At 48.7% G+C, this 25,504-nt stretch overlaps 1 protein-coding gene across 1 annotated transcript; it reads left to right on the top strand.

Moving 5' to 3' along the window:
- The first annotated feature begins 583 nt into the window (after positions 1 to 583).
- On the top strand, positions 584 to 25,504 carry lnp1 (leukemia NUP98 fusion partner 1). The gene is made up of 4 exons (XM_065009976.1): positions 584 to 772; positions 23,727 to 23,984; positions 24,352 to 24,435; positions 25,325 to 25,504. Exons 1-4 carry the CDS (start codon positions 584 to 586, stop codon positions 25,502 to 25,504), a joined length of 711 nt encoding a protein of 236 aa, XP_064866048.1.

Raw genomic sequence — 25,504 nt, 5'->3', positions numbered from 1 at the left:
GCCCAGAGCCCAGAGCCCAGCACCGTCCAACCAGACCAGGAGCCTGACACAGCCCAGAGCCCAGCACCGTCCGACCAGACCAGGAGCCTGACACAGCCCAGAGCCCAGAGCCCAGCACCGTCCAACCAGACCAGGAGCCTGACACAGCCCAGAGCCCAGCACCGTCTGACCAGACCAGGAGCCTGACACAGCCCAGAGCCCAGAGCCCAGCACTGTCCAACCAGACCAGGAGCCTGACACAGCCCAGAGCCCAGAGCCCAGCACCGTCCGACCAGACCAGGAGCCTGACACAGCCCACAGCCCAGAGCCCAGAACCCAGAGCCCAGAGCCCAGAACTCAGAACCATCCGGCCAGACCAGGAGCCTGTCACGGCCCAGAGCCCAGAGCCCAGAACCCAGAATCATCCGGCCAGACCAGGAGCCTGTCACGGCCGAGAGCACACCACCGTCCGACCAGACCAGGAGCCTGACACAGCCCAGAGCCCAGAGCCCAGAACCATCCGGCCAGACCAGGAGCAACTAAGAGAAGGATAACCTCTCTCTCTTTTCTTATTTTGCTCACCACCTGCCCGCTGCCTGCCACCATGGCTCTGAGGCTGCTCCCGGCCTTCTCCAACGAAGACGAGGATGATGATGGGAACTTCACCAACTGGATGAGCAGCTACTGGGGCCATGGAGCTAGAGAGGGAGGAAGTAGAACTTCAGAGAGAAAACGCAGCTTCAGGAGACCAGCACGGCCGCAGACTGACCGCCGAGCCTCGCTCCCCTGTATGGTAAGGACCTGGGTTGGCACTATTTGGCTGCCTGTGGAGGGAGGGCTGGGGGTGACTAGCTGACTGTAGGTGGGAACTGTGTGGAGGGCTGGGGGTGACTAGCTGACTGTAGGTGGGAACTGTGTGGAGGGCTGGGGGTGACTAGCTGACTGTAGGTGGGAACTGTGTGGAGGGCTGGGGGTGACTAGCTGACTGTAGGTGGGAACTGTGTGGAGGGCTGGGGTGACTAGCTGACTGTAGGTGGGAACTGTGTGGAGGGCTGGGGGTGACTAGCTGACTGTAGGTGGGAACTGTGTGGAGGGCTGGGGGTGACTAGCTGACTGTAGGTGGGAACTGTGTGGAGGGCTGGGGTGACTAGCTGACTGTAGGTGGGAACTGTGTGGAGGGCTGGGGGTGACTAACTGACTGTAGGTGGGAACTGTGTGGAGGGCTGGGGGTGACTAACTGACTGTAGGTTGGAACTGTGTTGAGGGCTGGGGGTTACTAGCTGACTGTAGATGGGAACTGTGTGGAGGGCTGGGGGTGACTAGCTGACTGTAGGTGGGAACTGTGTGGAGGGCTGGGGGTGACTAGTTGACTGTAGGTGTGAACTCTGTGGAGGGCTGGGGTGACTAGCTGACTGTAGGTGGGAACTGACTGTGTGGAGGGCTGGGGGTGACTAGCTGACTGTAGGTGGGAACTGTGTGGAGGGCTGGGGTGACTAGCTGACTGTAGGTGGGAACTGTGTGGAGGGCTGGGGGTGACTAACTGACTGTAGGTGGGAACTGTGTAGAGGGCTGGGGGTGACTAGCTGACTGTAGGTGGGAACTGTGTGGAGGGCTGGGGGTGACTAACTGACTGTGGGTTGGAACTGTGGAGGGATGGGGGTGACTGACTATAGGTGGGAACTGGGAGGGCTGGGGGTGACTAGCTGACTGTAGGTGGGAACTGTGTGGAGGGCTGGGGGTGACTAGCTGACTGTAGGTGGGAACTGTGTGGAGGGCTGGGGGTGACTAGCTGACTGTAGGTGGGAACTGTGTGGAGGGCTGGGGGTGACTAGCTGACTGTAGGTGGGAACTGTGTGGAGGGCTGGGGTGACTAGCTGACTGTAGGTGGGAACTGTGTGGAGGGCTGGGGTGACTAGCTGACTGTAGGTGGGAACTGTGTGGAGGGCTGGGGGTGACTAGGACTGTAGGTGGGACTAGCTGTGTGGAACTGGGAGGGCTGGGGGTGACTAGCTGACTGTAGGTGGGAACTGTGTGGAGGGCTGGGGGTGACTAGCTGACTGTAGGTGGGAACTGTGTGGAGGGCTGGGGGTGACTAGCTGACTGTAGGTGGGAACTGTGTGGAGGGCTGGGGGTGACTAGCTGACTGTAGGTGGGAACTGGGGGTGACTGGAGGGCTGGGAGGGCTGACTAACTGACTGTAGGTGGGAACTGTGTGGAGGGCTGGGGGTGACTAACTGACTGTAGGTGGGAACTGTGTGGAGGGCTGGGGGTGACTAGCTGACTGTGACTGTGTGGAGGGCTGGGGGTGACTAGCTGACTGTAGGTGGGAACTGTGTGGAGGGCTGGGGGTGACTAGCTGACTGTAGGTGGGAACTGTGTGGAGGGCTGGGGGTGACTAGCTGACTGTAGGTGGGAACTGTGTGGAGGGCTGGGGGTGACTAGCTGACTGTAGGTGGGAACTGTGTGGAGGGCTGGGGGACTGACTGTAGCTGACTGTGTGGAGGTGGGGGTGAACTGTGTGGTGGGAACTGGGCTGGGGTGACTAGCTGACTGTAGGTGGGAACTGTGTGGAGGGCTGGGGTGACTAGCTGACTGTAGGTGGGAACTGTGGAGGGCTGGGGGTGACTAGCTGACTGTAGGTGGGAACTGTGTGGAGGGCTGGGGGTGACTAGCTGACTGTAGGTGGGAACTGTGTGGAGGGCTGGGGGTGACTAGCTGACTGTAGGTGGGAACTGTGTGGAGGGCTGGGGGTGACTAGCTGACTGTAGGTGGGAACTGTGTGGAGGGCTGGGGGTGACTAGCTGACTGTAGGTGGGAACTGTGTGGAGGGCTGGGGGTGACTAACTGACTGTAGGTGGGAACTGTGTGGAGGGCTGGGGGTGACTAGCTGACTGTAGGTGGGAACTGTGTGGAGGGCTGGGGGTGACTAGCTGACTGTAGGTGGGAACTGTGTGGAGGGCTGGGGGTGACTAGCTGACTGTAGGTGGGAACTGTGTGGAGGGCTGGGGGTGACTAGCTGACTGTAGGTGGGAACTGTGGGAGGGCTGGGGTGACTAGCTGACTGTAGGTGGGAACTGTGTGGAGGGCTGGGGGTGACTAGCTGACTGTAGGTGGGAACTGTGTGGAGGGCTGGGGGTGACTAGCTGACTGTAGGTGGGAACTGTGTGGAGGTGGACTAGCTGACTGTAGGTGGGAACTGTGTGGAGGGCTGGGACTGACTAACTGACTGTAGGTGGGAACTGTGTGGAGGGCTGGGGGTGACTAGCTGACTGTAGGTGGGAACTGTGTGGAGGGCTGGGGGTGACTAGCTGACTGTAGGTGGGAAACTGTGTGGAGGGCTGGGGGTGACTAGCTGACTGTAGGTGGGAACTGTGTGGAGGGCTGGGGGTGACTAGCTGACTGTAGGTGGGAACTGTGTGGAGGGCTGGGGGTGACTAGCTGACTGTAGGTGGGAACTGTGTGGAGGGCTGGGGGTGACTAGCTGACTGTAGGTGGGAACTGTGTGGAGGGCTGGGACTGACTAACTGACTGTAGGTGGGAACTGTGTGGAGGGCTGGGGGTGACTAGCTGACTGTAGGTGGGAACTGTGTGGAGGGCTGGGGGTGACTAGCTGACTGTAGGTGGGAACTGTGTGGAGGGCTGGGGTGACTAGCTGACTGTAGGTGGGAACTGTGTGGAGGGCTGGGGGTGACTAGCTGACTGTAGGTGGGAACTGTGTGGAGGGCTGGGGGTGACTAGCTGACTGTAGGTGGGAACTGTGTGGAGGGCTGGGACTGACTAACTGAATGTAGGTGGGAACTGTGTGGAGGGCTGGGACTGACTAACTGACTGTAGGTGGGAACTGTGTGGAGGGCTGGGGGTGACTAGCTGACTAGGTGGGAACTGTGTGGAGGGCTGGGGGTGACTAACTGACTGTAGGTTGGAACTGTGTTGGGGGCTGGGGGTCACTAGCTGACTGTAGATGGGAACTGTGTGGAGGGCTGGGGGTGACTAGCTGACTGTAGGTGGGAACTGTGTAGAGGGCTGGGGTGACTAGCTGACTGTAGGTGGGAACTGTGTGGAGGGCTGGGGGTGACTAACTGACAGTAGGTGGGAACTGTGTGGAGGGCTGGGGGTGACTAACTGACTGTAGGTGGGAACTGTGTGGAGGGCTGGGGGTGACTAACTGACTGTAGATGGGAACTGTGTGGAGGGCTGGGGGTGACTAGCTGACTGTAGGTGGGAACTGTGTGGAGGGCTGGGGGTGACTAGCTGACTGTAGGTGGGAACTGTGTGGAGGGCTGGGGGTGACTAGCTGACTGTAGGTGTGAACTGTGTGGAGGGCTGTGGGTGACTAGCTGACTGTAGGTGGGAACTGTGTGGACGGCTGGGGGTGACTAGCTGACTGTAGGTGGGAACTGTGTGGAGGGCTGGAGGTGACTAGCTGACTGTAGGTGGGAACTGTGTAGAGGGCTGGGGGTGACTAACTGACTGTAGGTTGGAACTGTGTGGAGGAAAGGGGTGACTAGCTGACTGTAGGTGGGAACTGTGTGGAGGGCTGGGGGTGACTAGCTGACTGTAGGTGGGAACTGTGTGGAGGGCTGGGGTGACTAGCTGACTGTAGGTGGGAACTGTGTGGAGGGCTGGAGGTGACTAGCTGACTGTAGGTGGGAACTGTGTAGAGGGCTGGGGGTGACTAACTGACTGTAGGTTGGAACTGTGTGGAGGAAAGGGGGTGACTAGCTGACTGTAGGTGGGAACTGTGTGGAGGGCTGGGGGTGACTAGCTGACTGTAGGTGGGAACTGTGTGGAGGGCTGGGGGTGACTAGCTGACTGTAGGTGTGAACTGTGTGGAGGGCTGTGGGTGACTAGCTGACTGTAGGTGGGAACTGTGTGGACGGCTGGGGGTGACTAGCTGACTGTAGGTGGGAACTGTGTTGAGGGTTGGGGGTGACTAACTGACTGTAGGTGGGAACTGTGTGGAGGGCTGGGGTGACTAGCTGACTGTAGGTGGGAACTGTGTGGAGGGCTGGGGGTGACTAACTGACTGTAGGTGGGAACTGTGTTGAGGGCTGGGGGTGACTAACTGACTGTAGGTGGGAACTGTGTTGAGGGCTGGGGGTGACTAGCTGACTGTAGGTGGAACTGTGTGGAGGGCTGGGGTGACCAGCTGACTGTAGGTGGGAACTGTGTGGAGGGCTGGGGGTGACTAGCTGACTGTAGGTGGGAACTGTGTGGAGGGCTGGGGGTGACTAGCTGACTGTAGGTGGGAACTGTGTGGAGGGCTGGGGTGACCAGCTGACTGTAGGTGTGAACTGTGTGGAGGGCTGGGGGTGACTAGCTGACTGTAGATGGGAACTGTGTGGAGGGCTGGGGGTGACTAGCTGACTGTAGGTGGGAACTGTGTGGAGGGCTGGGGGTGACTAGCTGACTGTAGGTGGGAACTGTGTGGAGGGTTGGGGGTGACTAGCTGACTGTAGATGGGAACTGTGTGGAGGGCTGGGGGTAACTAGCTGACTGTAGGTGGGAACTGTGTGGAGGGCTGGGGGTGACTAACTGACTGTAGGTTGGAACTGTGTGGAGGGCTGGGGGTGACTAGCTGACTGTAGGTGGGAACTGTGTGGAGGGCTGGGGGTGACTAGCTGACTGTAGGTGGGAACTGTGTGGAGGGCTGGGGGTGACCAGCTGACTGTAGGTGTGAACTGTGTGGAGGGCTGGGGGTGACTAGCTGACTGTAGGTGGGCACTGTGTTGAGGGTTGGGGGTGACTAGCTGACTGTAGGTGGGAACTGTGTGGAGGGCTGGGGTGACTAGCTGACTGTAGGTGGGAACTGTGTGGAGGGCTGGGGGTGACTAACTGACTGTAGGTGGGAACTGTGTAGAGGGCTGGGGGTGACTAGCTGACTGTAGGTGGGAACTGTGTGGACGGCTGGGGGTGACCAGCTGACTGTAGGTGGGAACTGTGTTGAGGGCTGGGGGTGACTAACTGACTGTAGGTGGGAACTGTGTTGAGGGCTGGGGTGACTAACTGACTGTAGGTGGGAACTGTGTTGAGGGCTGGGGGTGACTAGCTGACTGTAGGTGGGAACTGTGTGGAGGGCTGGGGGTGACTAACTGACTGTAGGTGGGAACTGTGTGGAGGGCTGGGGTGACTAGCTGACTGTAGGTGGAACTGTGTGGAGGGCTGGGGGTGACCAGCTGACTGTAGGTGTGAACTGTGTGGAGGGCTGGGGGTGACTAGCTGACTGTAGGTGGGAACTGTGTGGGAGGGCTGGGGGTGACTAGCTGACTGTAGATGGGAACTGTGTGGAGGGCTGGGGGTGACTAGCTGACTGTAGGTGGGAACTGTGTGGAGGGCTGGGGGTGACTAACTGACTGTAGGTGGGAACTGTGTGGAGGGCTGGGGGTGACTAGCTGACTGTAGGTGGGAACTGTGTGGAGGGCTGGGGGTGACTAGCTGACTGTAGGTGGGAACTGTGTGGAGGGCTGGGGGTGACTCGCTGACTGTAGGTGGGAACTCTGTGGAGGGCTGGGGGTGACTAGCTGACTGTAGGTGGGAACTGTGCGGACTGATGAGGTTGACTAGGAGAGATACATTGTTTGAAGGGATTGAAAGGAGACAGTGTTTCCCTGACGTTTTTTCCGGGCTCCATTTCTAAATGGTACAGGATTGGTGCAACTCTAATGTTCTGAGGATGAAGTGATTATTGGGTTGATTGTTACTGTGGGTTTCATCTAATGGATAAAAGCCCCTGCTATGGACGATGACTGAAAAACGGAAGATGTACATCTTTATCTTTACACCATAAACCCCAAGCTTAATTAATGGAAGTAGTGTATCTACCACATTATAAACATGTGTTACTGGATAGTGTGTACGTGTCCTAAAATCTTGTGTAAACTGAAGGGGAAAGTAGATCACGTGACAAGCAGAATGACTGACATTAGAATGACTGTTATAGAGTGTTTGATTAGAAGACCGTTTATCAATTAGTTCAACTCTGCATCACAAAAAACGCAAGATATCACCCGTGCACGGCACACATATGTAACGGATGTGATCTCTTGTTTATTAAAGAAAGTCGGCCAGTTGATTTGTAGTTTATTCTGACAAAGAATGGGAGACCGTACATTAGATGTGCAAGGCTCTATGATGTTGATGGCTGCCCGTTCAAAGATTTTTTCTGCATTTTTACTCTTTTCTACATTGTAGAATAATAGTGAAGACATCAAAACTATCAAATAACACAATATGGAATCATGTAGTAACTAAAAAAAAAAGTGTTAAATAAAATATGTGGAATCAGTTAGTAACCAAAAAAATGTTAAACAAATCAAAATATAGTTCATATTTGAGATTCTTCAAAGTAGCCACCCTTTACCTTGATGACAGCTTTGCACACTCTTGACATTCTCTCAACCAGCTTCATCAGGTAGTCACCAGGTATGCATTTCAATTAACAGGTGTGCCTTGTTAAAAGTTAATTTGTGGAATTTCTTTCCTTCTTAATTTGTTTGAGCCAATCAGTTGTGTTGTGACAAGGCAGGGGTGGTATACAGAAGACAGCCCTATTTAGTAAAAGACCAAGTCCATATTATGGCAAGAACAGCTCAAATAAGCAAAGAGAAACGACACTCCATCATTACTTTAAGACATGAAGGTCAGTCAATTCGGGAAATTTCAAGAACTTGAAAGTTTCTTCAAGTGCAGTCGCAAAAACCATCAAACGCTATGATGAAACTGGCTCTCATAACGACGGCCACAAGAAAGGAAGACCCAGAGTTACCTCTGCTGGAGAGGATTATTTCATTAGAGTTACCAGCCTCAGAAATTGCAGCTCAAATAAATGCTTCACAGAGTTCAAGTAACAGACACATCTCAACATCGACTGTTCAGAGGCGACTGTGTGAATCAGGTCTTCATGGTCGAATTGCTGCAAAGAAACCAGTACCAAAGGACACCAATAATAAGAAGAGACATTCAAGGCACACAACCAGCATGGCTACCACAGCATTCTGGAGTGATACGCCATCCTATTTGGTTTGCGCTTATTTAAAAAATATATATATTTCACCTTCATTTAACCAGGTAGGCCAGTTGAGAACACCTTCATTTAACCAGGTAGGCTAGTTGAGAACACCTTCATTTAACCAGGTAGGCCAGTTGAGAACACCTTCATTTAACCAGGTAGGCTAGTTGAGAACACCTTTATTTAACCAGGTAGGCTAGTTGAGAACACCTTTATTTAACCAGGTAGGCCAGTTGAGAACACCTTTATTTAACCAGGTAGGCTAGTTGAGAACACCTTTATTTAACCAGGTAGGCCAGTTGAGAACACCTTTATTTAACCAGGTAGGCTAGTTGAGAACACCTTTATTTAACCAGGTAGGCTAGTTGAGAACACCTTCATTTAACCAGGTAGGCTAGTTGAGAACACCTTTATTTAACCAGGTAGGCTAGTTGAGAACACCTTTATTTAACCAGGTAGGCTAGTTGAGAACACCTTTATTTAACCAGGTAGGCTAGTTGAGAACACCTTTATTTAACCAGGTAGGCTAGTTGAGAACACCTTTATTTAACCAGGTAGGCTAGTTGAGAACACCTTTATTTAACCAGGTAGGCCAGTTGAGAACACCTTTATTTAACCAGGTAGGCTAGTTGAGAACACCTTTATTTAACCAGGTAGGCTAGTTGAGAACACCTTTATTTAACCAGGTAGGCTAGTTGAGAACACCTTTATTTAACCAGGTGGCTAGTTGAGAACACCTTTATTTAACCAGGTAGGCTAGTTGAGAACACCTTTATTTAACCAGGTAGGCTAGTTGAGAACACCTTTATTTAACCAGGTAGGCTAGTTGAGATCAAGTTTCCATTTACAACTGCGACCTGGCCAAGATAAAGCAAAGTAGTGCGACACAAACAACAACACAGAGTTACACATGGAATAAACAAGCGTACAGTCAATAACACAATAGAGAAAAAAGAAAGTGTGTGCAAATGGCGTGAGGAGGTAAGGCAATAAATAGGCCATAGTAGCAAAGTCATTACAATTTAGCAGATTAACACTGGAGTGATAGATGAGCAGATGGTGATGTGCAAGTAGAAATACTGGTGTGAAAAAGAGCAGAAAAGTTAAAAAGGTAAATTAAAACAATATGGGGATGAGGTAGGTAGATTGGGTGGGCTATTTACAGATGGACTATGTACAGCTGCAGCGATTGGTTAGCTGCTTCGATAGCTGATGTTTAAAGCTAGTGAGGGAAATATAAGTCTCCAGCTTCAGCGATTTTTGCCATTTGTTCCAGTCATTGGCAGCAGAGAACTGGAAGGAAAGGCGGCCAAACGAGGTGTTGGCTTTGGGGATGACCAGTGAGATATGCCTGCTAGAGTGCGTGCTACAGGTGGGTGTTGTTATCGTGACCAGGGAGCTGAGAAAATCAGAGCTTTACCTAGCATAGATTTATAGATGACCTGGAGCCAGTGGGTCTGGCAACGAATATGTAGCGGGCGCCAGCCGACTAGAGCATACAGGTCGCAGTGGTGGGTGGTATAAGGGGCTTTGGTAACAAAACGGATGGCACTGTAATAGACTGCATCCAGTTTGCTGAGTAGAATATTGGAAGCTATTTTGTAGATGACATTGCCGAAGTCAAGGATTGGTAGGATAGTCAGTTTTACTAGGGTAAGTTTGGCGGCATGAGTGAAGGAGGCTTTGTGTCACGGCCGTTGTAAGAAGAGGACCAAGGTGCAGCGTTGTGAGCGTACATATTCCTTTATTTAAGTGAATAAGCCGACAAAACAATAAATACTACAAAACAAACCGTGAAGCTAAAGGCTATGTGCCATAAAAAAAGTAAACTTCCCACAAAGACAGGTGGAAAAAAGGGCTGCCTAAGTATGGTTCCCAATCAGAGACAATGATAGACAGCTGTCCTGATTGGGAACCCTACCCGGCGAAGACATAGAAATACAAATAATGGAATATAGAATACCCACCCCAACTCACACGCTGACCACACCTAAAAAAGAGACATAAACAGGATCTCTAAGGTCAGGGTGTCACGAACCTCGCCAAAGATGGTGCCTCTTCCTGTTCGGGCGGTGCTCGGAGGTCGTCGTCGCCGACCTATTAGCTGCCATCGATTCCCTTTCCGTTTGTTTTGGGTTATTGGGTAATTGGGTACACCTGTTTTGTATTAGGGTTTGTTTGTAGGGTATTTAAGGGCACTAGGCCCGCTGGGTATTTGTGCGGGCTTGTTTGTGTTACTCTGTGTTTGATGGTGTGAGTTATTCGTATATTTATTCTCCGGACTATTTTGTCCTGTTGTTTGGACTGGCAACTTATATACGCCCTGTGTGTTGGCGTGACTGTTTTGTTGCGCTGGGGAATAAATTTGAAAGAAAGACTGAACCTCTCTGCGCCTGATTCCACTCCTAGTTGATCGTAACACAGGGCGTGACACTTTGTTGCAAAATAGAAAGCCGATTCTAGATTTGATTTTGGATTGGAGATGTTTAATATGAGTCTGGAAGGAGAGTTTACTGTCGAGCCAGACACCTAGGTATTTGTAGTTGTCCACATATTCTAGGTCAGAACCGTCCAGGGTAGTGATGCTAGTTGGGCTGGCAGCGAACAGTTGAAGAGCATGCAATTGGTTTTTACTAGCTATTAATAGCAGTTGGAGGCCACGGAAGGAGTGATGTATGGCATTGAAGCTCGTTTGGAGGTTAGTTAACACAGTGTCCAAATGTCCAAATTGGGCCAGATGTATACAGAATGGTGTTGTCTGCGTAGAAGTGGATCAGGAAATCACCCGTAGCAAGAGCGACATCATTGATATATACAGAAAAAAGAGTCGGCCCAAGAATTGAACCCTGTGTTACCCCCTTAGAGACTGCCAGAGGCCCAGACAACAGGCCCTCCGATTTGACACACTGAACTCGGTCTGCAAAGTAGTTGGTGAACAAGGCGAGGCAGTCATTAGAGAAACCAAGGCTGTTGAGTCTGCCGATAAGAATACGGTGATTGACAGAGTCAAAAGACTTGGCCAGGTCGATGAAGACAACTGCACAGTACTGTCTTTTATTGATGGCGGTTATGATATCATTTAGTACCTTGAGCTTGGCTGAGGTGCACCCGTGACCAGCTCGGAAACCGGATTGCACAGCGGAGAAGGTACGGTGGGATTCAAAATGGTCGGTGATCTGTTTATTAACTTGGCTTTCGATGACTTTAGAAAGGCAGGGCAGGATGGATATAGGTCTATAACAGTTTGGATCTAGAGTGTCACCCCCTTTGAAGAGGGGGATGACCGTGGCAGCTTTCCAATATTAAGGGATCTTGGATGATACGAAAGAAAGGTTGAACAGACTGGTAATAGGAGTTGCAACAATGGCGGCGGATAGTTTTAGAAAGAGAGGGTCCAGATTGTCTAGCCCGGCTGATTTGTAGGGGTCCAGATTTTGCAGCTCTTTCAGAACATCAGCTATCTGGATATGGGTGAAGGAGAAATGGTGGGGGCTTGAGCGGGTAGCTGTGGAGGGTGCCCGGGCAGTTGACCAGGGTAGGGGTAGCCAGATGGAAAGCATGGCCAGCCGTAGAGAAATGCTTATTGAGATTCTCAATTATAGTGGATTTGTCGGTTGTAACAGTGTTTCCTAGCCTCAGAGCAGTGGGTAACTGGGATGAGGTGCTCTTAATCTCCATGGACTTTTTTTGAGTTTGTACTGCAGGATGCAAATTTCTGTTTAAAAAAGCTAGCCTTAGCTTTCCTAACTGCCTGTGTATATTGGTTCCGAACTTCCCTGAAAAGTTGCATATCACGAGGGCCATTCGATGCTAATGCAGAACGCCACAGGATGTTTTTGTGCTGGTCAAGGGCAGACAGGTCTGGAGTGAACCAAGGGCTATATCTTTTCCTGGTTCTACATTTTTTGAACGGGGCATGCTTATTTAAGATGGTGAGGAAGGCACTTTTAAAGAATAACCAGGCATCCTCTACTGTCGGGATGAGATCAATGTCGTTCCATGATACCCCGGCCAGGTCGATTAGAAAGGTCTGCTCGCAGAAGTGTTTTAGGGAGCGTTTGACAGTGATGAGGGGTGGTCGTTTGCTCGCAGACACATTACGGATGCAGGCAATGAGGCAGTGATCGCTGAGATCTTGGTTGAAAACAGCAGAGGTGTATTTGAAGGGCGAGTTAGTTAGGATGATATCTATGAGGGTGCCAGTGTTTACGGATTTGGGGTTATATCTGGTAGGTTCATTGATAAATTGTGTGAGATTGAGGGCATCAAGCTTAGATTGTAGGATGGCCGGGGTGTTAAGCGTGTCCCAGTTTAGGTCACCTAGTAGCACGAGCTCAGAAGATAGATGGGGGGCAATCAAATCACATATGGTGTTGAGGGCACAGTTGGGGGCAGAGGGTGGTCTATAGCAAGCGGCAATGGTGAGAGACTTGTTTTCTTTTTAGAAGTAGAAGCTCAAATTGTTTGGGTACAGACCTGGATAGTAGGACAGAACTCTGCAGGTTATCTCTGCAGTAGATTGCAACACTGCCCCCTTTGGCAGTTCTATCTTGTCGGAAAATGTTATAGTTAGGAATGGAAATTTCAAGGTTTTTGGTGGTCTTCCTAAGCCAGGATTCAGACACGGCTAGGGCATCCGGATTGGTGGAGTGTGCTAGGGCAGTGAATAAAACAAACTTAGGGAGGAGGCATCTAATGTTAACATGCATGAAACCAAGGCTTTTACGGTTGCAGAAGTCAACAAATGAGAGAGCCTGGGGGATGGGAGTGGAGGTTGACACTGCAGGGCCTGGATTAACCTCTACATCACCAGAGGAACAGAGGAGGAGTAGGATAAGGGTACGGCTAAAGGCTAACAGAACTGGACGCCTAGTACGTTCAGAACAGAGAGTAAAAGGAGCAGATTTCTGGGCACGGTAGAATATATTCAAGGCATAATGTACAGACAAAGGTATAGTAGGATGTGAATACAGTGGGGGTAAACCTGTGCATATAGTGATAATGAAAGAGATATTGTCTCTAGAAATAGCATTTAAACCAGGTGATGCGTGTGTGGGGGGGGTGGAACTAAATTGTTAGCCGAGGCATGTTGAGCAGTGCTAGAGGCTCTACAGTGAAATAAAACAATAGTTACAAACCAGAACAGCAATCGACACGGCATGGTGACGTTAGGGAAAGGCATGCGTAGCCATGTGATCATACAAGTCCAGTGCGTGGCTTCAGGCAGCTAGCGGCATGGGGCTAGCAGGCTAACAGAAAGTCTTTAGAGGGACGACGATGGAGGGAAGTCTGTTGTGCCCACCTCGTGCAGTTACATCAGAGGACGGATCAGCAGGGCTCCGTGTGGTAAACCAGGCCAATTGGCAAAATATGTATAGGTGCCGAAGAAATATTTCCGAAGGGCCTCTTAAGCCAGCAGTCCAATGTGCTTTAGATGGCTAGCAGGCCGCAGATTAGCGGCTGTGCGTTCAGGGGTCGTTAGCTGCTATAATTCCAGGTGGAATCAAAAATAAATAAAAAATCACAATACATTTTTTTATAAAAAGAAAATAATAGGTTCAGAGCTTGTAAGTAAGTCCGACTAGCTCTGGTTTGAGTCACGCTGTACAGACTGGTGAGAGTCCGGGATAAAGGTAGCTGATGACCGCTAGCAAAGGATAGCTGACTGCTAGCTAGTGGCTTCGGAATGTATTCGATGGGCCTCGTAAGCCAACAGTCCGTTGTGCTCTAGACAGCTAGCATTCAGGGGACGTTAGCTGCGAATGTCGGAAGGTGATAAGGTTCAGAGCTTGCGATAGGAATCCGGGGATATGGAGAGAAAAATAGGTCCGTATGCTCTGGTTGAATCGTGTTGTACAAACTGGCGAGAGCTTTCCGAGCTAGAGGTTAGCTGATGACCGTTAGCTGGCTAGTTTATGTTGGAGAGATTCCAGTAAGAGGCAAAGAAAAATACGTTAGAGAAAAAGCAGGTCCACACCACATTGGGTGAGGCGGGTTGCAGGAGAGTATTTTGAAGTAAGGGTTTAGAAAAATATAAAAAGATATGCAAAAAAAATATATAGTATAAAAATATATATACATGGGACACGACAAGACAAAGGACAAATACGACTGACAACTAATACATATTTTCCACCATAATTTGCAAATAAATTCATTAAAAATCCTTCAATGTGATTTTCTGGATTGTATTTTCTCATAGTTGAAGTGTGTGATGAAAATTAAAGGCCTCTCTCATCTTTTTAAGTGGGAGAACTTGCACAATTGGTGGCTGACTAAATACTTTTTTGCCCCACTGTATTTCTGGAGAGATTCATTTTTAAAAGCACTGGGGCAAAGCTGCCTGCCATCCAGGACCTCTACCCAGGTGGTGTCAGAGGAAGGCCCTAAAAATTGTCAAAGACCCCAGCCACCCTTCGTCTCTCCCAAGCCCGTATGGGAGTTGCAGCGATGAGACAAGATAGTAATTACTAACAATTGGATACCACAAAATTGGGGAGAAAAGGGGGCCCTAGCCACCCCAGTCATAGACTGTTCTCTCAACTACCGCATGGCAAGCGGTACTGGAGTGCCAAGTCTAGGACAAAAAGGCTTCTCAACAGTTTTTACCCCCAAGCCATAAGACTCCTGAACAGGTAATCAAATGGCTACCTGGACTATCTGCATTGTGTTTCCCCCCCTCTTTACGCTGCTGCTACTCTCTGTTCATCATACACCCACAGTCACTTTAACTATACCTACATGTACATACTACCTCAATCAGCCTGACTAACAGGTGTCTGTATGTAGCTACATGTACATACTACCTCAATCAGCCTGACTAACAGGTGTCTGTATATAGCTACATGTACATACTACCTCAATCAGCCTGACTAACAGGTGTCTGTATATAGCTACATGTACATACTACCTCAATCAGCCTGACTAACAGGTGTCTGTATATAGCTACATGTACATACCGCCTGACTAACAGGTGTCTGTACTACATGTACATACTACCTCAATCAGCCTGACTAACAGGTGTCTGTATATTAAATACTACCTCAATCAGCCTGACTAACAGGTGTCTGTATGTAAGCTACATGTACATACTTCAATCAGCCTGACTAACAGGTGTCTGTATATCAGCTACTATGTACTACACTACTCAATCAGCCTGACTAACAGGTGTCTGTATATAGCTACATGTACATACTACCTCAATCAGCCTGACTAACAGGTGTCTGTATATAGCTACATGTACATACTACCTCAATCAGCCTGACTAACAGGTGTCTGTATATAGCTACATGTACATACTACAATCAGCCTGACTAACAGGTGTCTGTATATAGCTACATGTACATACTACCTCAATCAGCCTGACTAACAGGTGTCTGTATATAGCTACATGTACATACTACCTCAATCAGCCTGACTAACAGGTGTCTGTATATAGCTACATGTACCTCAATCAGCCTGACTAACAGGTGTCTGTATATAGCTACATGTACATACTACCTCAATCAGCCTGACTAACAGGTGTCTGTATATAGCTACATGTACATACTACCTCAATCAGCCTGACTAACAGGTGTCTGTATGTAGCTACATGTACCTCAATCAGCCTGACTAACAGGTGTCTGTATATAGCTACATGTACATACTACCTCAATCAGCCTGACTAACAGGTGTCTGTATATATCTACATGTACATACTACCTCAATCAGCCTGACTAACAGGTGTCTGTATATAGCTACATGTACATACTACCTCAATCAGCCTGACTAACAGGTGTCTGTATATAGCTACATGTACATACTACCTCAATCAGCCTGACTAACAGGTGTCTGTATATAGCTACATGTAGATACTACCTCAATCAGCCTGACTAACAGGTGTCTGTATGTAGCTACATGTACATACTACCTCAATCAGCCTGACTAACAGGTGTCTGTATATAGCTACATGTAGATACTACCTCAATCAGCCTGACTAACAGGTGTCTGTATATAGCTACATGTACATACTACCTCAATCAGCCTGACTAACAGGTGTCTGTATGTGGCTACATGTACATACTACCTCAATCAGCCTGACTAACAGGTGTCTGTATGTACCTACATGTAGATACTACCTCAATCAGCCTGACTAACAGGTGTCTGTATATAGCTACATGTACATACTACCTCAATCAGCCTGACTAACAGGTGACTGTATATAGCTACATGTAGATACTACTCAATCAGCCTGACTAACAGGTGACTGTATATAGCTCCACATGTAGATACAATCAGCCTGACTAACAGGTGACTGTATATAGCTACATGTACATAGACTAACAGGTGTCTGTATATAGCTACATGTACCTCAATCAGCCTGACTAACAGGTGTCTGTATATAGCTGCCTGACTAACAGGTGTCTGTATATAGCTACATGTACATACTACCTCAATCAGCCTGACTAACAGGTGTCTGTATATAGCTACATGTACATACTACCTCAATCAGCCTGACTAACAGGTGTCTGTATATAGCTACATGTACATACTACCTCAATCAGCCTGACTAACAGGTGTCTGTATGTAGCTACATGTACATACTACCTCAATCAGCCTGACTAACCGGTGTCTGTATGTAGCTACATGTACATACTACCTCAATCAGCCTGACTAACAGGTGTCTGTATATAGCTACATGTACATACTACCTCAATCAGCCTGACTAACAGGTGTCTGTATATAGCTACATGTACATACTACCTCAATCAGCCTGACTAACAGGTGTCTGTATATAGCCTATAGGTAGGTGTATGTAGCTAGGTAGTACTATGTGGCCTTGCTACTAACAGGTGTCTGTATAGGTAGGTGTATTGTGGCCTTGCTACTCTTATTTTCAAATGTCTTTTTACTGTTGTTTTATTTCTTTTACTTACCTACACACACACACACACACACACACACACACACACACACACACACACACACACACACACACACACACACACACACACACACACACACACAAATACCTTTCTGTAAGTAAGCATTTCACCTGTCGTAGCCGTCTATTTACCACCACAGACTGATGCTGGCACTGACACCGCACTCAACCAACTCTATAAGGCCAAACGCAAACAAGAAATGCCCATCCGGAAGTGGAGCTCCTAGTGGCCAGGGACTTTAAAAATCCCGCTATACCCTCAGACAAACCATCAAACAAGCAAAGCATAAATAAAGGATTAAGATTGAATCCTACTACACCGGCTCTGATGCTCGTCGGAGGTGGCAGGGCTTGACAACTATTACGGACCTACTAGACGAGCTAAGTACCTTTTATAATCGCTTCAAGGCAAGCAACACTGAAGCATACATCAGAGCACCAGCTTTTCTGGATGACTGTGTTATAACGCTCTTGGTAGCCAATGTGAGCAAGACCTTTGAACAGGTCAACATTCACAAAGCCACGGGGCCAGACGGATTACCAGGACGTGTACTCAAAGCATGCGCGGACCAACTGGCAAGTGTTTTCACTTTTACACACTTTTACCTCTGAGACCTGAGTCTATAGTACTTACATGTTTCAAGCAGACCACCATAGTCCCTGTGCCCAAGGAAACAAAGGTAACCTGCCTAAATTATTACCGCTGGCCTGGCAGTGTGGTGCCAGGCCAACAACCTCTCCCTCAATGTGAGCAAGACCAAGGAGCTGATTGTGGACCACCTGAAAAGGCAGGCCAAACAGGCCCCCATTCATATCGACGGGGCTGTAGTGAAGCGGGTTGAGAGCTTAAAATTCCTTGGTGACCACATCATCAACAAACAACATGGTCAAAGCACACCAAGACAGTCGTGAAGAGGGTACGACAACACCGTTTCCCCCTCGGGAGACTGAAAAGATTTTGCATGGGTCCTCCGATCCTCAAAAAGTTCTACAGCTGTTCCATCGAAGGGGGCGGTGTTACTCTGACCTGTTGCATCACCGCCTGGTATGGCAAATGCTCGGTATCTGACAGTAAGGCGCTACAGAGGGTAGTGCGAACGGCCCAGTACATCTCCAAACTTCCTTCCATTCAGGACATAATATAATAGGCGGTGTCACGAACCGGCTCAGAGTTCGTAACAAAAAGGGAGACAACGTGGAGATAAGGAATAACAAAATATATTTATTAACTTAAGTAAACTAAATATAATTAACAATGATATGTGTAGTCAGTAGTCAAAGTGAGTGTTTGCGTGCATAAATGTGATAATGAGGAATGTTGAAAGGTACCAAAGTAAACAAACGGCCACAACCAAAATCTGTGTCTGCATGAAGAGTCTCCTCAATGAATGGGGAAGTGGTGCCTTTATCCTGGGACACACCCGGGCCCAGGTGTCACTGATGACACTCCCAGCTCCGCCCACTGACATCCTATTAAGGAAAACAAGAGCAAAGAGAAAGAATACGGTAGACAGAGTGGGAGGGTCGTCACAGAGGAAAGCCCATAAAATTGTTAGGGACTCCGTCACCCAAGTCATAGACTGTTTTGCACGGCAAGCGATACCGGAGCACCAAGTCTAGGACCAAAAGGCTCCTTAATAGATTCTACCTTCAAGCCATAGGACTGCTGAACAATTAATCAAATGGCTACCGGACTATTACATTGACCCCCCCCCTCTATTTGTCTTGTACACTGCAGCTACTCTCTGTTTATTATCTATGCATAGTCACTTCACCCCTACCTCCATGGAAAAATGACCTCTAACCTGTACCCTCGCACACTGACTTGGTACCGGTGCCCCCTGTATGTAGCCTCCACATTGACTCTGTACCGGTACCCCCTGTATATAGCCTCCACATTGACTCTGTACCGGTACCCCCTGTATATAGCCTCCACATTGACTCTGTACCGGTACCCCCTGTATATAGCCTCCACATTGACTCTGTACCGGTACCCCTGTATATAGCCTCCACATTGACTCTGTACCGGTACCCCTGTATATAGCCTCCACATTGACTCTGTACCGGTACCCCCTGTATATAGCCTCCACATTGACTCTGTACCGGTACCCCCTGTATATAGCCTCCACATTGACTCTGTACCATAACACCCTGTATATAGCCTCCACATTGACTCTGTACCGGTACCCCCTGTATATAGCCTCCACATTGACTCTGTACCAGTACCCCCTGTATATAGCCTCCACATTGACTCTGTACCGGTACCCCCTGTATATAGCCTCCACATTGACTCTGTACCGGCCTCCACATTGACTCTGTACCGTACCCCCTGTATATAGCCTCCACATTGACTCTGTACATTAAACCCTGTATATAGCCTCCACATTGACTCTGTACCGGTACCCCTGTATATAGCCTCCACATTGACTCTGTACCCCCCTGTATATAGCCTCCACATTGACTCTGTACCGTACCCCCTGTATATAGCCTCCACATTGACTCTGTACCGGTACCCCTGTATATAGCCTCCACATTGACTCTGTACCGTACCCCTGTATATAGCCTCCACATTGACTCTGTACCGGTAGCCCTTGTATATAGCCTCCACATTGACTCTGTACCGGTACCCCTGTATATAGCCTCCACATTGACTCTGTACCAGTACTCCTGTATATAGCCTCCACATTGACTCTGTACCGGTACCCCTGTATATAGCCTCCACATTGACTCTGTACCGTACCCCCTGTATATAGCCTCCACATTGACTCTGTACCGGTACCCCTGTATATAACCTCCACATTGACTCTGTACCAGTACTCCCCTGTATATAGCCTCCACATTGACTCTGTACTGGTACCCCTGTATATAGCCTCCACATTGACTCCCTGGTACCCCCTGTATATAGCCTCCACATTGACTCTGTACCGTACCCCTGTATATAGCCTCCACATTGACTCTGTAACCGCGCCACAAATAGAACCTGTATATAGCCTCCACATTGACTCTGCACCGGTACCCCCTGTATATAGCCTCCACATTGACTCTGTACCGGTACCCTGTATATAGCCTCCACATTGACTCTGTGGCACCCTCTGTATATAGCCTCCACATTGACTCTGTACCGTAATACCCTGTATAGCCTCCACATTGACTCTGTACCGTACCCCCTGTATATAGCCTCCACATTGACTCTGTACCGTAATACCCTGTATATAGCCTCCACATTGACTCTGTACCGGTACCCCCTGTATATAGCCTCCACATTGACTCTGTACCGGTACCCCCTGTATATAGCCTCCCATTGACTCTGTACCGGTACCCCCTGTATATAGTCCTCCACATTGACTCTGTACCGGTACCCCTGTATATAGCCTCCACATTGACTCTGTACCGGTACCCCTGTATATAGCCTCCACATTGACTCTGTACCGTAACCCCTGTATATAGTCCACATTGACTCTGTACAACAGGGACCCCCTGTATATAGCCTCCACATTGACTCTGTACCGGTACCCCTGTATATAGCCTCCACATTGACTCTGTACCTCCACCCCCTGTATATAGCCTCCACATTGACTCTGTACCGGAACCCTCTGTATATAGCCTCCACATTGACTCTGTACCGTAGGACCCTGTATATAGCCTCCACATTGACTCTGTACCGGTACCCCCTGAAACAATATATAGCCTCCAACATTGACTCTGTACCGGTACCCCTGTATATAGCCTCCACATTGACTCTGTACCGCACCCCTGTATATAGCCTCCACATTGACTCTGTACCAGTACCCCCTGTATATAGCCTCCACATTGACTCTGTACCAGTACCCCCTGTATATAGCCTCCACATTGACTCTGTACCAGTGTACCAAACTGTATATAGCCTCCACATTGACTCTGTACCGGTACCCCTGTATATAGCCTCCACATTGACTCTGTACCGTAATACCCTGTATATAGCCTCCACATTGACTCTGTACCGGTACCCCCTGTATATAGCCTCCACATTGACTCTGTACCAGTGTACTACCCTGTATATAGCCTCCACATTGACTCTGTACCGTAATACCCTGTATATAGCCTCCACATTGACTCTGTACCGGTACCCCTGTATATAGCCTCCACATTGACTCTGTACCAGTACCCCCTGTATATAGCCTCCACATTGACTCTGTACCAGTACCTCCTGTATATAGCCTCCACATTGACTCTGTACCAGTACCCCTGTATATAGCCTCCACATTGACTCTGTACCGGTACCCCTGTATATAGCCTCCACATTGACTCTGTACCGTACCCTGTATATAGCCTCCACATTGACTCAGAGATGTCAACAGGCCGGTACCCCCTGTATATAGCCTCCACATTGACTCTGTACCAGTACCCCCTGTATATAGCCTCCACATTGACTCTGTACCAGTACCCCAGGTATATAGCCTCCACATTGACTCTGTACCAGTACCCCTGTATATAGCACTCCACATTGACTCTGTACCAGTACCCCTGTATATAACCTCCACATTGACTCTGTACCGGTACCCCCTGTATATAGCCTCCACATTGACTCTGTACCAGGTACCCTGTATATAGCCTCCACATTGACTCTGTACCAGTACCCCTGTATATAGCCTCCACATTGACTCTGTACCGGTACCCCTGTATATAGCCTCCACATTGACTCTGTACCAGTACCCCCTGTATATAGCCTCCACATTGACTCTGTACCAGTACCCCTGTATATAACCTCCACATTGACTCTGTAATACCCCTGTATATAGTCTCCACATTGACTCTGTACCGGTACCCTGTATATAGCCTCCACATTGACTCTGTACTGGTACCCCTGTATATAGCCTCCACATTGACTCTGTACCGTACCCCAGTATATAGCCTCCACATTGACTCTGTACCGGTACCCCTGTATATAGCCTCCACATTGACTCTGTACCGGACCCCACCAGTATATAGCCTCCACATTGACTCTGTACCGGACCTACCCTGTATATAGTCTCCACATTGACTCTGGGTACCGGTAACCCCTGTATATAGCCTCCACATTGACTCTGTACCGGTACCCCCTGTATATAGCCTCCACATTGACTCTGTACCGGTACCCCCTGTATATAGCCTCCACATTGACTCTGTACCAGTACCCCCTGTATATAGCCTCGTTATTGTTATTTTATTGTGTTACTTTTATAATTTTTTACTTTAGTTTATTTGGTAAATATTTTCTTAACTCTTCTTGAACTGCACTGTTGGTTAAGGGCTTGTCAGTCAGCATTTCACTGTAAGGTCTACACTTGTATTTGGCGCATGTGACAAATAAAGTTTGATTTGGAAGCGTTTTGCCCTGGTTACCACAGTTTCCCTGTGAGTTTGCGCCTCGGGTTGCTGTGGTTCATAACTCTGGTCGATGCTATGCAGTGCAACGTGTGCGCTTCATTAAGTCACCTTGGTGTTTTGTTGTTTTGGACTTACAGTTCCTTGTACGAGTTCTGACATTTCAGGCTAGCAAGGCAAGTATTATTCTTAGAACCGTGGGGTCTAAGGACTTGGGCAGTCAGTGCGCATAGCCAAGTTGCAGCAGGTTCTGGATATCTATATGGGTCTCTGGCAGTTTGGAGCCGGTGGAACCTGTGTGTGCTTGGGTGCTGTGAGCCTCCTAGGAGTGTAATTGTATGTCCCCAAGGTATGTTATACTGAGTGACCGAGTGAAAGGGAACGTACAGTTATGAATATAACTACTGTTTCCCGAAGGAGGGAATGAGGTATAACTTATTTTGCCGCCACCACGTCCTCAGGTGGTTTAGGCTGAAGGGCGGTACTGAATTGAGGAAATATTAAATATTATATTACAACCAGTTGAATAGGATTGGTTGTTGACTCCCCATAGTATGTTATACCACGTTGCCTCCTTCAGGGAACAGTAGATATATTCCTAACTGTACGTTACTCACACATGTTGTCAACACCCTGAGGTAACCAACTGGTTGACGGGAAATCAATATTACTGAACATGAATCCATTGTGAAATGCAATGGGAGGCCGTTTTATTGGAAGGTCTTTTTTTAGACAGTGGACTAGATTAACAACAGTATTAGAGAATGAAGAGTCAATATTAATATTGACACGTGTTTTATATTCACCATGGGTATAAACAAACTGTGTACAAGAACTAACCCTAACCGTATCCCTGTGCAGAAGAACTAACCCTAACCGTATCCCTGTGTAGAAGAACTAACCCTAACCGTATCCCTGTGTAGAAGAACTAACCCTAACCGTATCCCTGTGTAGAAGAACTAACCCTAACCGTATCCCCGTGTAGAAGAACTAACCCTAACCGTATCCCTGTGTAGAAGAACTAACCCTAACCGTATCCCTGTGTAGAAGAACTAACCCTAACCGTATCCCCGTGTAGAAGAACTAACCCTAACCGTATCCCCGTGTAGAAGAACTAACCCTAACCGTATCCCTGTGTAGAAGAACTAACCCTAACCGTATCCCTGTGTAGAAGAACTAACCCTAACCGTATCCCTGTGTAGAAGAACTAACCCTAACCGTATCCCTGTGCAGAAGAACTAACCCTAACCGTATCCCCGTGTAGAAGAACTAACCCTAACCGTATCCCTGTGCACAAGAACAAACCCTAACCGTATCCCTGTGTAGAAGAACTAACCCTAACCGTATCCCTGTGTAGAAGAACTAACCCTAACCGTATCCCTGTGCACAATGACTGACCCAGGAAGCAAAGTGACATTGAACCAAATCTCTGACATAAGCAGCCCAACGCTGACCCTTCTCTGCTCTCCTCAGTCCCAACTAAACGTCATGCAGCTGAGTTGTCTCCATGCAGCAGCCGCCGACACTATGGCGCCTCCGCCCGTCCACACGAAACCCCTGGAGGAGAAGGGGTCAGAGGTAAGGAACCACCCCCGAGCTCGCCGTGCGTCCTCCGACGGAAACAACAGGGTCAAATCAGCCCTCCAAGAGAAGCGCATCACCACCATCCCAGAGCTGGCCGAGTCCTTCAAAAGGAGACTGAGGCTCCACAACAAGAAGGTCATGTCCACGGTAGGTACAGAGACAGTAGAGGGATATAACTATAATGTATATGGATTAATATAGATGGACGGGTGGCAAATGGCCTGTTCCATCAATGACTGGGCACAGTTCCATCATTGACTGGGCACTGTTCCATCATTGACTGGGCACTGTTCCATCATTGACTGGGCACTGTTCCATCAATGACTGGGCACTGTTCCATCAATGATGCTGCTGCTGTTGTTTTATCAGTGATGATCAATAAAAAGCACGTGACATTGTTTGATAAGTCATATCAAGCCCAGTGATACTTTCATACTAATTTGCAATAAGATGCAGTATTGAACGTTTTCAATAAGGAAAATTGCATTACTAATGTCACTGTAATCCATTCCAGAGGGAAGCGGACAGCCATGAAGACATGGGCAATGGAGGAGGAGGAGTCCAGGAGTTGCAATGCTCACACCGCTTCCACAAAGAGGTGAGGTCACAACACACTCCTATAACCCTAACACTAACCTGCATGTCCCCTATATACCCTCTGTACTGTAGTAATAAGGTAGTTAACCTGTTTACAGTGTACCCCAGCAACCTGCATGTCCCCTATATACCCTCTGTATTATACAGCACTGGAGGCTCCTCAGAGCCTGATTTGAAACATGATCAATACGGGTCCGAAAGCATGATACCTGTCCACAACACCAGAAGCATGATACCTGTCCAAATCAAATCAAATCAAATTTATTTATATAGCATCAGATACCAAAGTGCTGTACCCCACAAAACACCAAACAATGAGGTGTAAAAGCACCAGATGACCTGTCCACAACACCAGAAGCATGATACCTGACCCCAACACCAGAAGCATGATACCTGACCCCAACACCAGAAGCATGATACCTGACCACAACACCAGAAGCATGATACCTGACAACACCAAAGCAAGATACCAGAAGCATGATACCTGACCCCAACACCAGAAGCATGATACCTGACCCAACACCAGAAGCATGATACCTGTCCACAACACCAGAAGCAAGATACCTGATACCTGTCCACAACACCAGAAGCATGATACCTGACCCCAACACCAGAAGCATGATACCTGACAACACCAGAAGCATGATACCTGTCCACAACACCAGAAGCATGATACCTGACCCCAACACCAGAAGCATGATACCTGACCCCAACACCAGAAGCATGATACCTGACCCCAACACCAGAAGCATGATACCTGTCCAAAACACCAGAAGCATGATACCTGACCCCAACACCAGAAGCATGATACCTGACCCCAGTCTCCCAGCTTCCTTGTTGTCATCATAAAGCATTAAACTAATGCTGTTTTTTGATTGGCTGTTTGGAAGGTGGCCAGCAGACTGGATGTGGGGCGTCCCCGGAGCGGGAGCACAGCCGGAGTGTGTGATAGGAGGAAGTCTGTGACTGGAGGAGAGGAGAGGCGGAGCTCAGGCGAGGATCCGTTCAGCAAGGTGCAGGAGGACTACTGTATCCCCCGACGCCAGCTCTCCCTCAGGAGACAACGCTGA

Source organism: Oncorhynchus nerka, linkage group LG25 (assembly GCF_034236695.1).
Source record: "Oncorhynchus nerka isolate Pitt River linkage group LG25, Oner_Uvic_2.0, whole genome shotgun sequence".
Lineage (NCBI taxonomy): Eukaryota > Metazoa > Chordata > Actinopteri > Salmoniformes > Salmonidae > Oncorhynchus > Oncorhynchus nerka.
The sequence above is the reverse complement of the archived record's forward strand: the minus strand, read 5'-3'. Positions and strand labels throughout refer to the sequence as shown.

What these genes read in the sequence shown, in the direction of transcription:
- lnp1 (XM_065009976.1), top strand. Translation starts at nt 584, where the DNA reads ATGGCTCTGAGGCTGCTCCCGGCCTTCTCCAACGAAGACGAGGATGAT. An exon ending in ACAAGAAGGTCATGTCCACG is followed by an intron (nt 23,985 to 24,351) that starts GTAGGTACAGAG and finishes AATCCATTCCAG; the next exon opens with AGGGAAGCGGACAGCCATGA. An exon ending in CACACCGCTTCCACAAAGAG is followed by an intron (nt 24,436 to 25,324) that starts GTGAGGTCACAA and finishes GCTGTTTGGAAG; the next exon opens with GTGGCCAGCAGACTGGATGT.